Below are 15,208 nucleotides of genomic sequence, written 5' to 3'. Positions count from 1 at the left end.
AGAGAACTGTCTGTAGCCCCGGAGTGAGGCGTCGTGAACCGAAGCAGACAGCGAACTGTGGCACAGTGCAGAAAACCGAAGCTTTCCCTCCCTGTTTGGTTTTGATGTGTCTCATGAAAGTCTATTGTTAAAAGTTGACCTTTAAAAAAAACGGACGCACTTGTTTGATTAGCTGCTCTCTGATTTTAGCCTGTTAGCTTACAGACTGAGCTCAGATCGTTCCTGTGTTAGTTCATTGAGAACATCACAGTTTTACATACCTGCTGCGTGACTTCATCTCGGGTCTCCGGCTGATATACAGCAGTCTGAGCCAGTGGCGGATCTCATCATCCTGGACGACTGTTTTTAATGTTTTTAACCACGGAGATTTCTTCTGCATCATCAGTCTCTCATTGTTAAACTCTCCCAGAAACTGAAGACAGTTGTGCCATTTCCGCGCTTCTTGTTCTTCTATTGAGTAGACGGCAGACTACACATGTCCAAGGGTAATACTGTCCTCCTCAGGCCATTGGCATCAAGTCAAAGCCTTAAAGTCTGGTACTTTGCGCATGGTCATTTTTTACGAACAGCAGAATCACAAGACAAAGCGTGCCAATGTTTATACTTTTCACTGTGACTGCCAAATAGATGAAAAAGTAGATGTTAAAAAACAACTTATAGTTTTGTCATTGGGCTGGTAGAAAGCTATGAGTTTCTGTCCCTTTGTCTGACCTTAGAGACTTATTTTAAAAGGAAACATTACAATCCTTTAAAGCAAGTATTTTCACCTCTGTTCCCCCCTCTGTACTTAGCTTTTTTGTTGTCATGTCAGTAATTGTCCAGTTGATGGCTCCCTTGGATCACAAGCCTGTCTCATGAGTCCAAGTGAATATATTCTTAATAAACAGCTTTGAAGAATTTGTGACCAACTTTGTTTAATTCGGAACATCATCATCATGAGTCAAACTCACTCTTGGATCTACAAAATATTTAACAAAAACAAACATCACTGAATCATAAGGTATTTGCTCCAACTCTTAGTCCAGAAACACATGAGTGAACTAGATCAGCTGCTCCTCCAGTTCAGCTGTGGATTTATATCATTATTTATATTTGTAAAGTGGATATGCAGTTTTTCAGTACTAATATAAGCATTTTATATCATTGCTTTATTGACAGATGTTTGGTGTTCAAGGTCAGGCATCAGTTTGAAAAAAACAAACAAACACACTGAGTTGAACTTGAACTTCCTACTGACAAAAACTAAAATTGGTGCAAAAATAACCAGAAACATATAAGAAGCATCCTGGAGGTGCTGCAGACAAGATAGGACCAATAACATGTCAACAGGAAATCCTTTTTACTAATTTGTTTATTTCTTTTTAGATTTTTACTCTCCATTTTAAGCCATGATGTTTGCTGATACTGTGTTCCTACTGTTTGTTCTCATTAATAGTTCTGTTTTTAACATTCTGTGCTGAAGCTGGAGGAAATGTTTCTACAGTGTCAGATGATACAGCTCCAAACTAAATAAGTGACTAACTAACGATGCTTTAATACACTTTACTATAAATTATGATATAGTGCACTTTCTTAAAATTTCTTATTGCTCTGTAATTAATTGTTTTCTTTATAAATGTACAAATGAGAATAAAATCTGTGTGATAAAGGAAGGTCTGTAGACTTCTCTGTTAAGATCAGTGAAGAGAAACAACAACATACAAATACCTAAGAAAAATATTCAGTAAACATTTAGAAGATAGAGAAGTTTATGTTGTCATGTGGAGAAATTTTTCAAATAAAAATATCCATAAGCATTGATAGTCTCCATGGCTGAACAGACACAGGAAAGAGCTCCACCTATAAAACGTAAAAACATCAAGACAACATGTTGAAGATGTCGAGGTACTGCCCATAATGTTTGACTGACATCTGATTTATGTGCAGCACATAAATACCACAATAATGATGGAGAGAAACTAAAAGGGAACTAAAATACAGATTTAAACTTACAACAATATGAAAGACTTCAGTCTATTTCACTTTAATCAACTCAGCAGTGGCTCCATAATCACAGTAAACCAACAGTCCAGCATAGAGCGGCTGAGTGAATGTGGTCTGGACTCTGTGGAGGAGAGTCATGGTTTCAGAGACGCTGTAGAAGGACAAAATACCTGCTCTGTGATCCAGGTACACTCCTACTCTGGAGGAACGAGGACCTGAGACACGAGTTTCAATGTTGTTGTACCAAAATATATATCTGTTGTTGTTACAATCTAATGACCAAGATTTGTCATTCCATCCAAATCTACATTCATTACCATATCCTTCTCTGCTGATATTCTTGTATGCGACTGCTACATAAACTCCTCCCCCTCTCCACTCCACCTCCCAGTAACAGCGTCCAGTCAGACTCTCTCTACTCAGGACCTGAGACAACCAAGTGAATCTGTCTGGATGATCAGAATAAGACTGTTGTTGTTCCATAAATGTTGCTTTTCTGTTCCCCTCTGATAATAACAGATGTTTGTACGCTGTGTTTGGATCCAGTGTGATTTCACATGAATATTTTAAGAATCCAGCTCTGGTCTTTGGCTCTGGTTGTGACAGTGAAACATCCACTTCAGTGACTGTCAGTGAGATGTTTGTCCATTGCTCTCTCAGAATGTCCTGTAGTTTATCTCTGACCTCTAACACAGCTGCTGTCACATCCTCAAAGTAGCTCAGAGGACGGATATTGATGCTGGATGAGTCTGTAGACTCACTGAGTGCTGACAGTGAGGGGTAGTTGTGTAGAAACTGGATGTGATCCTCTGTGTGTGAGAGCTGCTTCAGCTCAGCATCTTTCCTCTTCAGCTCAGTGATCTCCTGCTCCAGCTTCTCCTGAAGCTCTTTGACTCGACTCACTTCAGTTTCCTGCTGGGATCTGATCTGCTGCTTCACATCAGAGCTTCTTTTCTGGATGAGATGGATCAGCTCAGTGAAGATCTTCTCACTGTGCTCCACTGTTTGATCAGCAGACTGATTGATGGCCTCCACCTCCTGTTGAAGCAGCTTCACATCTTTCTCTCTGTCCTGGATTCTCTGCTGGATGTTTTGTCGACTCACCTCCAGCTCTCTCTGCCTCTCAGTCCTTTCTGCTGCAGCTGAGACTGTGTCGTGGCCTTTATGTTCATCCACAGAGCAGAGATAACAGATACTCTGCTGATCAGTACGGCAGAACATCTTCATCACCTCATCATGACGAGAGCAGATGTTCTCCTGGAGCTTCTTGGAGGGCTCCACCAGCTTGTGTTTCTTGAATGTAGGTGAATCATAATGAGTCTGAAGGTGTTTCTCACAGTAAGATGCCAGACAGAATAAACAGGACTTGAAGGCTTTCATTTTTCTTCCAGTGCAGACATCACAGGCCACATCTTCAGGTCCAGCATAGCAGTGATCAGCAGGAGCAGCTTGGAGTCCAGTCTTCTTCAGCTGCTCCACTAAAACTGCTAACATGGTGCTTTTCACCAGGACAGGCCTCGCTGTGAAAGTCTGTCTGCACTGAGGGCAGCTGTAGATTTTCTTCTTTTCCTCTTCATCCCAGAAGCTTTCAATACACTTCATGCAGTAGCTGTGTCCACAGGGAAGAGTCACCGGATTCTTCAGTAGATCCAAACAGATCGAACAAGAGAAGGTTTCTCGGTCCAGCTGAACACTTTTCTGCGCCATTTCACCCAACAGTGTCAGTGACTGTGTGAGTTTCACTTCCTCAGAACTGAAACTGCTCTGATCTAAACAACATAGGTTTCTGTAGCGAATGGGATCTGTCAGCTCTTATACGTCACCACATGTTGGTTGCACCCATCTTCAAACTGCAGATCAGAAGGGGAGGGAACAAGGAAACATGTGGACAGAGAGGAGGTGCTGAGTTAGAGAGCAGGAAGAGGGAGGGTTATCAGACACTAATTCAATCCTGGAACATGTGAGCCTGTGAGTTTTTCATTTAAAAATAGCACTGCTCAGCCTTTAAAGTTGTTAAATAAACTTAACATTTAAAAGACAATCTTTTTATGTAAATTAGTTTAAATTATCATTTTAGTCATTACAGGATATCAAATACTGCAGCTGAACTAAGAAATTGTTGTAGAAAAAAGCAATAAAAGGTCGTTCCCCCTCTGTCCCCTCCTGGTCACCTGTGCCTCAATTTTATGAGATGAGATGGATCAGCTCAGTGAAGATCTTCTCACTGTGCTCACTGTTTTATCAGCAGACTGATTTTATTCCACAACCTAGACATCCACATTACTCACACTCTCATAACACATACATATAGGGCCTTGGGATCGGGCATGTTATACGGTGTCCAGAGGACAGTCTTTGTATTCAACCTCACCTCTGGCGCCGGTGCCCACCTCTCAGTTTTAAATGCATGTAGACATTGAGGGTTCTCAGGAGGGGCCGTGCTGTACAGTACATGTACAGTGTCCATTTGTGTCTGTATCCAGGTTGGATGAGCGCCGAGTATTTGTATATGTGTGCATGAGGGTGGGAATGCATGTTTAGGTCTGTGTGCGCCTATTCGTCTGTGTCTATATGTCAGCTCGGGTCTTACACTCCACCCCCTTGGAACATCTCAGGCCCTCCAAGGTATGGAGGCTTATTTCCCCTCACCACACTCCCTGCTGGTGGCTGATGCCCTCAGACATCGGTGCGTTCTTGGTGTCCAGGGCTGGACGCTCAGGTCTGTACCAGCTCACTCCCCGGTACGGCTGCTTGGTGGGGCCTGGTGCCTGTGGCTCGGTCGGGCCCCTTGCGGGGGCTCGATTCACTCTGGCACAGCTGACTGCCGGCAGAGCCCGCGTGTACGTCACTGCAGCCCCCTCTGGCTTCTGCTCTGTGGCTGTTGGGTGACCCCTCATCTGGGGTTCTCCTCAGCTCTTCCCAGGAAGGTGGCACGGTTGCCCCTCCGGTGGTCCTCTTTGGGCGCTCGCACTCTGGGGGCCTCTGGATGTCTGGGGCCTGGATCTCCTCCATGCCCTGGGGGACGGGGCTGTGGCTCCCCACACCAGCAGATCGTTACATGGAGAAGCCTTTTGAATAGACGAGCACTCATCCACACAGGTGTTCACACACACAAGCTACACCTTTCTTGGCTGCTACCTCAAACCACATTATGCGATGTCAATCTTGCGTGCTGCACAATCACATTCAGTATTTAATATTTACTGTTATTTACACTTAGCTAGATTATTGCAATGGTGTTGTGTTATTATGTTGCTCTCTTTTTTGCTTGTTTTCTCTTATTTTCTTCTCTCAACAGGTGACCTGGGAGATATTTTTTAAGTGCCCTTTCTCACTGTCCCTCTTCCCCTTTTCTTTCTTTCTTTCTTTCTTTCTTTCTTTCTTTCTTCCTATCCCCCAGTCATGTCTGTCCTATCTGTAACAACTGAAAATAAATTAAAATAAATAAATAATAACAAAGGTTGATCAAATGGACCAATATGGCAAGGCCGTGATGGTCCATTTGGTAAATTAAGTTAGTTGGTCATCTTTTTTGGCCTTCAGACAATAATTCTGATGGCTAAAAAACGAAACGGGACAACAACAAGAAAAGAAAGAAAGAAAGAAAAAAGTAATAAAAATGTATCTAAAACATATTTTAAGATGAATCTTTTTATGACTGAGTAAAAAAAAATGCTAAAATTCGAGTGCAGTGTTGAGTAAAATGGTTTTATTAAAATTTAATTGACCCTTTGAAATTATTTGTTGGAAGTCTTAAATCCCACTGAACAGGGGAAGAGAAAGAGACAGAGACACAAAGATAGCAACACAGAGGTAAATAAACATGGAGACAAGACACTGAGAATAAGACAGAAGGGGAAATGCCCAAAGTCTCATATCTCTGACAAGTTAAGTCACTTTTATTCATAAAAAAAACCCAGAACTTAAATATAATTATAAACCACACATAAACATAATCATAGAACAATTAAAAGTATAACATACCAAAAACACATCAAATGGAGAGTGAAGCAAATATTATTAATAACAACAAATGCACATATTAATAATATAAACCAAAATCCTTCAATAAAAAGGCTACAAACAGAAACAACAATTTGAAACAGCAATAAGAAAACAGTGAAAGTGACTACAGATATAGACCTTCCTAGGGAGGCCTGAAGTGCAAACATACCCTCTACACTCCCTTCATAAAACAGGGGACCATGATTACCACCATAGTTGGCCGGTCTGAAGGCACTGACCTCAACTTCCATACAATGTTTGAGCAGGACAACCAGGACAGACCCACAACATACAGAGCCTTAAGTGACCGCAGGCAAATCTCATCCACCCCACCACCACAGTGATGGGCAAGTCTCCCTGCCCACTGTACAAAATGTGCTTCACAGACGTTGTTTCATGTTGTAAAGATTGTGCCTTAAAAAAATAGCCACAAGAAGTTTTAAAGAAATCTTTATTTCACTTTTAAGACACATAACCAACACCAACATACGAATCAACAGGATGAGCACATGCTGAAATTCAGTCTTCATGAAAATCAAGATTAAATCACAAAATGTTTGGTCTCATGTGTGTTTCTTTCCAGCTTTGACTCTGTGGAGTAAAACCTCTCCACTAAACAAAAAAATAAAACATCTCAGCAACTTTTTTGTCACCTCCACAGCTCAACACGATACAAATATCACATCAAATGAATGTAAATACGTGTTTCATCTTCATTACAGGTTTTAATGGAATATGCAACAAACAGAATTAGGGCTGTGACATATCATATGATCTGCAATAATACTGGTATAAATGTTTACAAAAAAGTGTGTTTAGAGGAACATCATGTGTTTGCATTCACCCCAATGAGTCAACCCCAGTCATGTCTCACAGCCAGAGCCATATGTCGGGCTCCAGTCACAGTTTGGTAGCTGAATGTTCGCAAAATATGCAAGAAAACTTTTCCCACTGAAAGTGAAAAAAGCAAACCTGTTACAACACTTTAAGCAAAAACACACTTGAGTACAACCGGGCTGTGAAGGCACGTGAGCAGGAGATACTAGCAGCAGTGATGTGCGACCCAAAGGTAAACAAATGATTCAACCATGCATCACTGGAGCACTCGCGAGTTACATTTCATATAACAGCAAGAGCAGTCAGTGGATGGAAATTACTGATGTGCTACACGGTGGAAAAGCAGGAGGTTAAAAAGCTCGACCCAAGATGAAACAAACCAGGTAGAATTTCTTTTCCTTATATGCAGAGGTGGAAAGAGTACTAAAATATTTTACTCAAGTAAAAGTACTATTACTTTGCTGAAATTTTACTCAAGTACAAGTAAAATTACCTGTCTAAAAATGTACTCAAGTAAAAGTAAAAAGTAGCTCATTTAAAATGTACTCAGAGTAAAAGTTACATAGTTACTTTTCTGTCAGCAGGAGGACAGCCGCTTCTGAGTAGTGCAAAAAAGGACAGTGGGATATAAATCTCAAAGTAGTTCTTTTTTAGTGAAAAGAAAAACTTTACAAATTAAAGTGCAGTGGCAGTTAAACTGCAAGTCTATACATGAAAATGGATAATGGTCACCAAACCAATCAACCAAACCAAACCGTCAGGTATCACAGTGTTTTCAATACAAAACCATATCATTCTTTCACATGAGAATGTGTTCTAAACTGTCAAATAAGAGAACAAGTACTGAACTGAACGGCAGCTGCTTTAAAAATGTTTTTGAATTTTTTAAACTTGGCCCTGCCCTACTGTACCTCTAGATTAAAGTTCCTTTGTATCCATCCTAGAGTGTTACTCTCTGAACTTCCTGTTAATTTTGAGGAGCAGTTGATTTTCAGAGTTAGTAGAGTTCATCCTTGCTCACTTTGCAGTGAACAGTAGTCCAGCACAGCTAAAGAGACGCTCGAAGGCAGCTGAGGCAGGCAGGCCAGTGTTAAGTTTGAGAGAAAGTTTTTTGATGTCCCTAATAAGACATCAATGCATTACATAGCTACCGCTGGTAAATTATACCAATATACCTCGTGGGGTTTTTTTTATTGGACAGTAACAGGCTAGTTAACGGGAGGTTGCAAGTGCTAATTAACAAGTAACAGAAGTCAGCTGTCTTTGACTAATCTAAGGTAAGTGAGCGCTCTGTTATTCTTTTGCCTGCAGTGTGAACATATGTGGGTTAAGTAAGAAAGTAGCCGCTTCTGTCTTTAATTTAACTATTTTTTTAAATAAATTCTTATTATTAACAAACAGGAAAAACGTAGGTAAACACATTTTCTTTTGGCAATTTACCAACCCAGTAAAAAAAATGTAAGTTGCGTGGACAACAACGTGCCCGATTACAGCAAGTTGCTAGTACCAACCAACGTTATCTGTGTTCTTCACAGATGTCTTAACTTAATGTGATTAATTTGAACACAGCCTTTTTGCTACCATAACGGTACGAGTTGTATTTAACTTACCTCCACATGCTTGCGCAGGTTTGATGTGGAATTTTTAAAAGCTGCTAACTCGGTCTCTCTGGGCAAACACAGCTTACACTGCATAATAAAGCTGTTGCCTTTCTTGCACTTGAAGCCGAAATGGTCCCTTAAATACGGCCAGGGGTTCACATCCGTTTCTTCGAGTTCAGGGTCAGCAGAATTCGACGGGGCTTCTTTTTTCACTGGATCCATAACACCGATGTCAGACTCCATCTTTAACGTGACCTTAGCGCCAATTTGTTCTACTACCCATCATTCCCTGCAGTATTTCCGAAGTGCAATGGTTTTTTTAATTTACTCAGTAACGGGTGTGATTGAAAACGTAGCGAACTACAATACTTTTTAAAAAATATACTTAAGTAAAAGTAAAATTACAGACTTGAAAAATGACTTTAAAAAGTACAAATACACAAAAAAACTACTCAATTACAGTAACGCAAGTAAATGTAATTCGTTACTTTCCACCTCTGCTTATATGACAGAATTGTGCAGGCTCCGCATTACAAGGTTATTTTGGATATTAAGCTAGAGTGTAAGCACTTGTAATACACTTTTCTTAAAACTTCCAGGAAAAACACCCCTGAGGATACTTATGTGCTCATATTTCATGTATGCCGTGTCACTAACATTGCACTATAATGTTGTTCATAGAGTATTTAAAGGTAGAATGGGAGGCAGAGCCTTCAGCTTTTAAGATTAGACTTAAAACTTTCCTTGTTGCAGATGGGGGTCCCTCCCTGAGCCTGGTTCTGCTGGAGGTTTCTTCCTGTTAAAAAGGAGTTTTTCCTTCCCACTGTCGCCAAAACGCTTGCTAATAGGGGGTCATATGACTGTTTGGGTTTTCTCTGTTTTCATTGTATTATTGTTGGGTCTTTACCTTACAATATCAAGCACCTTGAGGTGGCCACATTTTCACACTTTGAATTAGCTAAGCTGTCATCAGTGACAGCAGCTCACTGGAAGAGAAAGATGGAAAATCCATCATTTACTTACACATATAAATGCTGCTGCCTGCCGAGCTGATAAAATGTACATTATTTTTTTTAAATGTAAGTTTCTTGAAATATTATTTTGAGGCTATATCTCCCACCCCCACATACAATAAACAATACAGAGTTTTTTAAGGAAGGAGGTCATCTGATCTGCTCTGATCTGGCTTCTCAGTGGACTGCTTCATCTGACAGTTCTCCCACTTTTAACTAGTGTGAATCCTCATGTGTCTTTGTAACTGTATCCTCTGAATGAAGCTTTTCACCTGTGTGGATTCTCATGTGAGTTTTCAAGTTTATCATCAGGCTGAATCTTTTTCCGCAGGTGCTGCAAGAATGTGGCTTCTCACCTGTGTGAACCCTCATATGTCTCGTTAGTTTGGATCTGTACTCAAAGGTTTTTCCACAAATCTCACATTTCACAAACTTTTTACTTGTGTCAGTTTTACGCTGACTCTCTGACACAGGAAAGTTGTCTTGCTGATCTCTGCTCTCTGGTTCAGGAGAGCTGGAAGAAAGGAGATGTTCACTGTCCAGCTCTGGCTCACTTTCCTCATAAGTAGGAGCCACCATGAAGATAATAATGCCTTCAGTCTCCTGCTTCACTACAAGCTGATCTACGTCCTGACTGGTGCAAGGTTCCTCCTCTTCCTCTTTTATGTGTGGAAGCTCCGGATCCTCCTGGTCGAGGCTGAAGTTTCTCTCATGGTCCCCAAAAACCAGTTCCTCCTCACATTCATGCTGTTGTGGGAAAGCTGAGGTGACAAATGGACAAAATTACTTGTCTTAGATAAATATAGAAGTATAACAAGAATGACTACTCGGCAGTGGTGTCTACAGCTGTCCATTTCCAACTCTACAACAGAGTTTAATCAAAATATCATCAGAAATATCATCATATCATTTACCCAGACCTGGAAACTGTTAAAATAAGATTTCATGCACTCACTTCTAACACGTTAGTAAATTTCTATGCACCAATCACAGTTTGTCCACCAATTACTGTTGGAAAGATGTTTATGTAAATGATAAGACAAACATCAGACAGAAGGGGAAATTTAAAAGTAGGATTAAAATATGGGGATAAAAAGCAGCGAAGCTCTCAGAAAACCTCGACTAACAATCAGCTGAGTTTATTTAAACACTGGCCTTGAAGAACTCTGATGTGTTTCCAAAATATCTTTATTGAATGAATTAAAGTCATATTAATTTTTAGGTAAGACCATTACGGTTTTACATACCCCTGCTGTGTAAGTTCATTTCAGGTTTCCAGATGTTATCCAGCTGTCTGAGCTGCTCTTCTTCAGTCCAGATGAGGCCTTCATCCTCCTGTTTGAGTACAATCTTTTCTACGTCATCGCTGATGCAGAGTTCCTCCTCTTCCTCTTTGATCTGTGGAGGATCTGGGCCCTCCTGGTCCAGACTGGAGTTCCTCTCCTGGTTGGAGACCTGCTGGTCATACAGGCCCTCCTCTTCCTCACACTTCATGTTAGGGGGAGATCTTGAGGAACAAAGGGTCACTGAGGAAAAAGGTTAATAATGTGATGACAGGAAAACACATCTGAGCAAATATAGTCCACTCTGAGCATGTCCTCATATGTGAGTGAAATTTAAACTGTACAAATGTGAAAAATGAAAGTGTAAGTTACTCTCGAGCTCTGATACTCTTATTAGGAAAGTTCAGAGTACAAATCATTCAGGTAGCTGCTGCCAGCTTCACGCTGCAAGTAAATGTTTGTCATTGTTGTAGATTAAACTGAAAATCTCACAGTGCCATAGCAGATAAGTACCAGTCAGGTTTCACAGCCAGTCATTGCACAGAATCAACCCAACTAAAGTCATCAGTGATCTGAAGATTATTAGGGACTCAGAGTTTCAGTCTTAGTTCTATTTGATCTCATTGCTGCCTTTGATACTGTTGATCATGACATTTTAAATCAAAGGTTTCATCATTTAGTTGGTTTAACTGGACAGTTCTCAATTGGCTCTCGACCTTTGACCCAGTTAAACCTCTCAGGTCATCAGGTTCAGATCTGTTAACTGTTCCCAAAATCAGATGTAAGTGTGCTAAGAGTGTGTTCAGTTACTGTGCTCCTGTTCTTTGGAGCATGCAGCCATAGTTTGCCTGCTGTGGCTGCATTCAAAACTAACAACTATGTTTCCATGCTTTGTGAATAACACTGACATCTGTGAGATTTGAGCTGATTTAGTTCGAGTTAAGACTGTTTATTAGAACATTACAAAGTTATTTTAAAAACTTCATCATTTTCTTGAACCCAAATATAATTCAGTTGAAAAATATACATTTTAACATGAGGTGAGGATGGTGGGGGAGGCACGATGGTCTTGTAGGGTTAGACCCTGATTAAGGGGTATTTTTGAAAGTAAAGCCCATCTCTCAAAGTCCCTGCCGGCCTGCCTCCACCCCTGGAAGCCTGTGGGTGCAGACGGAGGTGAGGAGCACCACAGGCGGCAGAGGACTGTCTGTAGCCCCGGAGTGAGGGTCAGAGAGCCGAAGCAGACAGCGAACTGTGGCACAGTGCAGAAAACAGAAGCTTTCCCTCCCTGCCTCCTTTATCTTAATCTTCTAAATAAATCTTCTATAAAGGCACTTTCTCTCGGTCTCAAGGTTTGTTTAATGCTAAAAGTTTACCGTAAAAAAGAGACGCACTTGTGTGATTAGCCGCTCCCTGATTTCAGTATGTTAGCCTACAAGCTGAGCTCTGATCAGGTCCTACATGAGTTGTATTCTTGTGTTAGTCCACTGAGACCATCGCAGTTTTACCTGTTATGCGTAACTTTATCTCAGGTTTCCGGCTGATATCCAGCAGTCTCTGCTGAAGGTTGATCTCATACTGGACGATCAGACGTTCTGTTAACCTCAGAGCAGATTTCTTCTGCAGCAGTCAGCCAGTCTCTCCACTATTGCTTCTAAACGAACAATAAAAAAAATGTAATTATAGAAAAACACTTCTGAGAAGATAAAGTTTTAGTTAAAGTCTGTAATGAGGGCATGTTGCTCACATTTGCAGGTGAAATTAAAAGTGTGTAAAAATGAAGTTATTTGTGCACTCTGATGCAAATGAGAACTTGAGTTCTGACATTTTTCAGCAACATTAAGAGTAAAAAAAAAACATCCATCCATCCTTTCGCTTCCGCTTATCCTTTTCAGGGTCGCGGGGGGCGCTGGAGCCTATCCCAGCTGTCATAGGGCGAGAGGCGGGGTACACCCTGGACAGGTCGCCAGTCTGTCGCAGGGCCAACACACATTTAATTAATTAATTATTGACACATTTAATTAATTATTTAATGCTATATTTATTTATTTCATTTTGGCAGTCCTGACGCCTGGCTCTCATCTTGAAATAATTTTATCTGTCAGCCTCACCCATCAAACTCAGGGGGCGGGGTTAACGCTGATCAAGTCAAAACCATTGCTTAGGCCTGGTGGCCATTGTTTCTAGCACACAACAACCGGCATGTGGAAGCTAACAGAACTGAACTTTGAAAAACCCTGTTTGTGTGTCACCAAATACCGTTTTAATATTTTTTTAGCTGAGAATGTAGTGGTTTAATCTTCATGTGTCTGGTCGGTTTGTCAAGATACAGCCTCTTTGCAAAAGTGCTTCGATGATTTCGGAGACGTCTGCCCAGTCTCACGGCAAAGCGTGGGATAGACCCGCTCGCCTCGCAAGCAATCCCACCGACAAAGCGCAGGCCCCGGTACACAGCTGTAGTAACCCCCGCTGACTTCTTTTACTGAGGTTATATTTATCGGTGTTTTATTTCCTGATGTTCTTATGTGTCCTACGTGTTTCAGTCGCCAATTCTGAATTATAACTAACATTAAAAACATGTTTAAGGAGGAGAGAGAGCAAATAAATCTGTTTAACATCTGATCTTTGGGTTTTTGTTCAGTAATCAGCGTGACCTGTGTATAAACGCATAAAAGAGATAACGTTGGTGTTTCTGTCATGTAGTAACTGCTGGCTTTAACTGTACAAAGGTTGTTCGACACTATGAAACACATACAGACTTCATGATGTTCGGCTAATATTTTTATTGTGAATATTAATCATGAGGGTAAACGGCCCTGTACACCACAGAGCGAGGTCAGCATATCCACGATATGCAGAGTTTCCCAGCTGACTAACTGCCAACTATTCCAGAGACGTGAAAATATACAGCATAAAGAAAAGTGTAAGAGACCCAGCAGCAGATTAGAATAACAGTTATACATTTAATAAATCACCAAATGAATCCAAGAAACGAGCAAACCTGTTCTGACAATTTGAGTTTGTGTTCCCTCAGCTGCAGACTCGCTGCTGTTTAAATGTTTGAAAAGGAAGATTAGATATAAACAAACGTCAAACGTAGACTCATTCTGCCTTCACATATACACACATATATATATATACACACACACACACATATATATATATATATATATACACACACACACACACATATATATATATATACACACACACACACATATATATATATACACACACACACATATATATATATATACACACACACACACATATATATATATATACACACACACACATATATATATATATACACACACACACATATATATATATACACACACACACATATATATATATACACACACACACATATATATATATACACACACACATATATATATATACACACACACATATATATATATATATATACACACACACACACACATATATATATATATATATATATATATATATATACACACACACACACACACATATATCAGAATCAGAATCAGAATGGGTTTATTGCCAGATGTTGAGGTTTACAACATTAGGAAATTGCTGCGGTGCTTCAGTGCAAACAATAAGAATTAAAGTGCTATGTAGAAAGAAAGATATGTGCATGAGATATACATGAGAATAAGAATTATGAGTGCTACGTAGAAAGATATATACATGAGTGCAGGTGGTGATCAGTGCCAAACATGAAATGATGCAGTGACACAGCGTAGGGTCATGTGTTAGTGGCGGGGACAGTCATGTGGTTATTGTTCATGTGTCCAACAGCAGAGGGGAAGAAACTGTTCTTGTGGCGAGAGGTTCTGGTGCGAATGGACCGGAGCCTCCTGCCTGAGGGGAGCAGGTCAAACAGACTGTGTCCAGGGTGAGAAGGGTCAGCTGAGATCTGGGCTGCACGCCTCAGTGTCCTGGAGGTGTACAGGTCCTGCAGAGATGGGAGTCTGCAGCCAATCACCTTCTCAGCAGAGCGCACAACACGCTGCAGTCTCTGTTTGTCCCTGACAGTGGCTCCAGCGTACCACACGGTGATGGAGGAGGTGAGGATGGACTCAATGATTGCAGTGTAGGATTGCATCATCGTCCGTGTTGGCAGGTTGAATTTCTTCAGCTGCCTCAGGAAGTACATCCTCTGCTGGGCTTTCTTGATGACGGAGGTGATGGTGGGCTCCCACTTCAGGTCCTGGGTGATGGTGGTACCCAGGAAGCGGAATGAGTCCACAGAGGTGATGGGGGTGTCAGTCAGGATGATGGGGGGGAGTGGGGCTGTGTGCTTCCTGAAGTCCACAATAATCTCCACTGTCTTCTGGGCATTCAGCACCAGGTTGTTGTGGCTGCACCAAGACACCAGACGTTCAACCTCCCTCCTGTAGGCAGACTCATCCCCGTCAGAGATGAGCCCAATGACGGTGGTGTCATCTGCGAACTTGATTAGCTTGACAGACTGGTGGGTGGAGGTGCAGCAGTT

General features: G+C 41.1%; 2 protein-coding genes across 3 annotated transcripts in view; both read right to left on the bottom strand.

Annotated features, from left to right (window-relative positions):
* Window positions 1-15,208, bottom strand: part of LOC146612879 (tripartite motif-containing protein 16-like) — a 31,990-nt gene that overhangs the window by 6,029 nt on the left and 10,753 nt on the right. For both annotated transcript variants that reach the window (XM_085378359.1, XM_085378358.1), the window contains exon 3: window positions 261-3,833. In XM_085378359.1, coding sequence (XP_085234485.1) covers window positions 2,014-3,690 — 1,677 coding nt within the window. In that variant the 5' untranslated portion in view covers window positions 3,691-3,833 and the 3' untranslated portion in view covers window positions 261-2,013. The remainder of the gene's footprint in view (window positions 1-260; window positions 3,834-15,208) is intronic.
* LOC146612880 (uncharacterized) lies at window positions 6,550-11,831 on the bottom strand. The gene is made up of 2 exons (XM_085378408.1): window positions 10,687-11,831; window positions 6,550-10,200 (listed from the first exon to the last, which is right to left on the bottom strand). Exons 1-2 carry the CDS (start codon window positions 10,931-10,933, stop codon window positions 9,656-9,658), a joined length of 792 nt encoding a protein of 263 aa, XP_085234534.1. The 5' UTR covers window positions 10,934-11,831; the 3' UTR covers window positions 6,550-9,655.

Source organism: Diplotaxodon limnothrissa, linkage group LG18 (assembly GCF_057381915.1).
Source record: "Diplotaxodon limnothrissa isolate DT_005_m linkage group LG18, D_limnothrissa_male_GT1.1, whole genome shotgun sequence".
NCBI classification, from domain to species: Eukaryota; Metazoa; Chordata; class Actinopteri; order Cichliformes; family Cichlidae; genus Diplotaxodon; species Diplotaxodon limnothrissa.
This window is presented reverse-complemented; position numbering and strand designations above follow the sequence as displayed.

What these genes read in the sequence shown, in the direction of transcription:
- LOC146612880 (XM_085378408.1), bottom strand. Translation starts at nt 10,933, where the DNA reads ATGAAGTGTGAGGAAGAGGAGGGCCTGTATGACCAGCAGGTCTCCAAC. An exon ending in AATGAACTTACACAGCAGGG is followed by an intron (nt 10,201 to 10,686) that starts GTATGTAAAACC and finishes TTGTCACCTCAG; the next exon opens with CTTTCCCACAACAGCATGAA.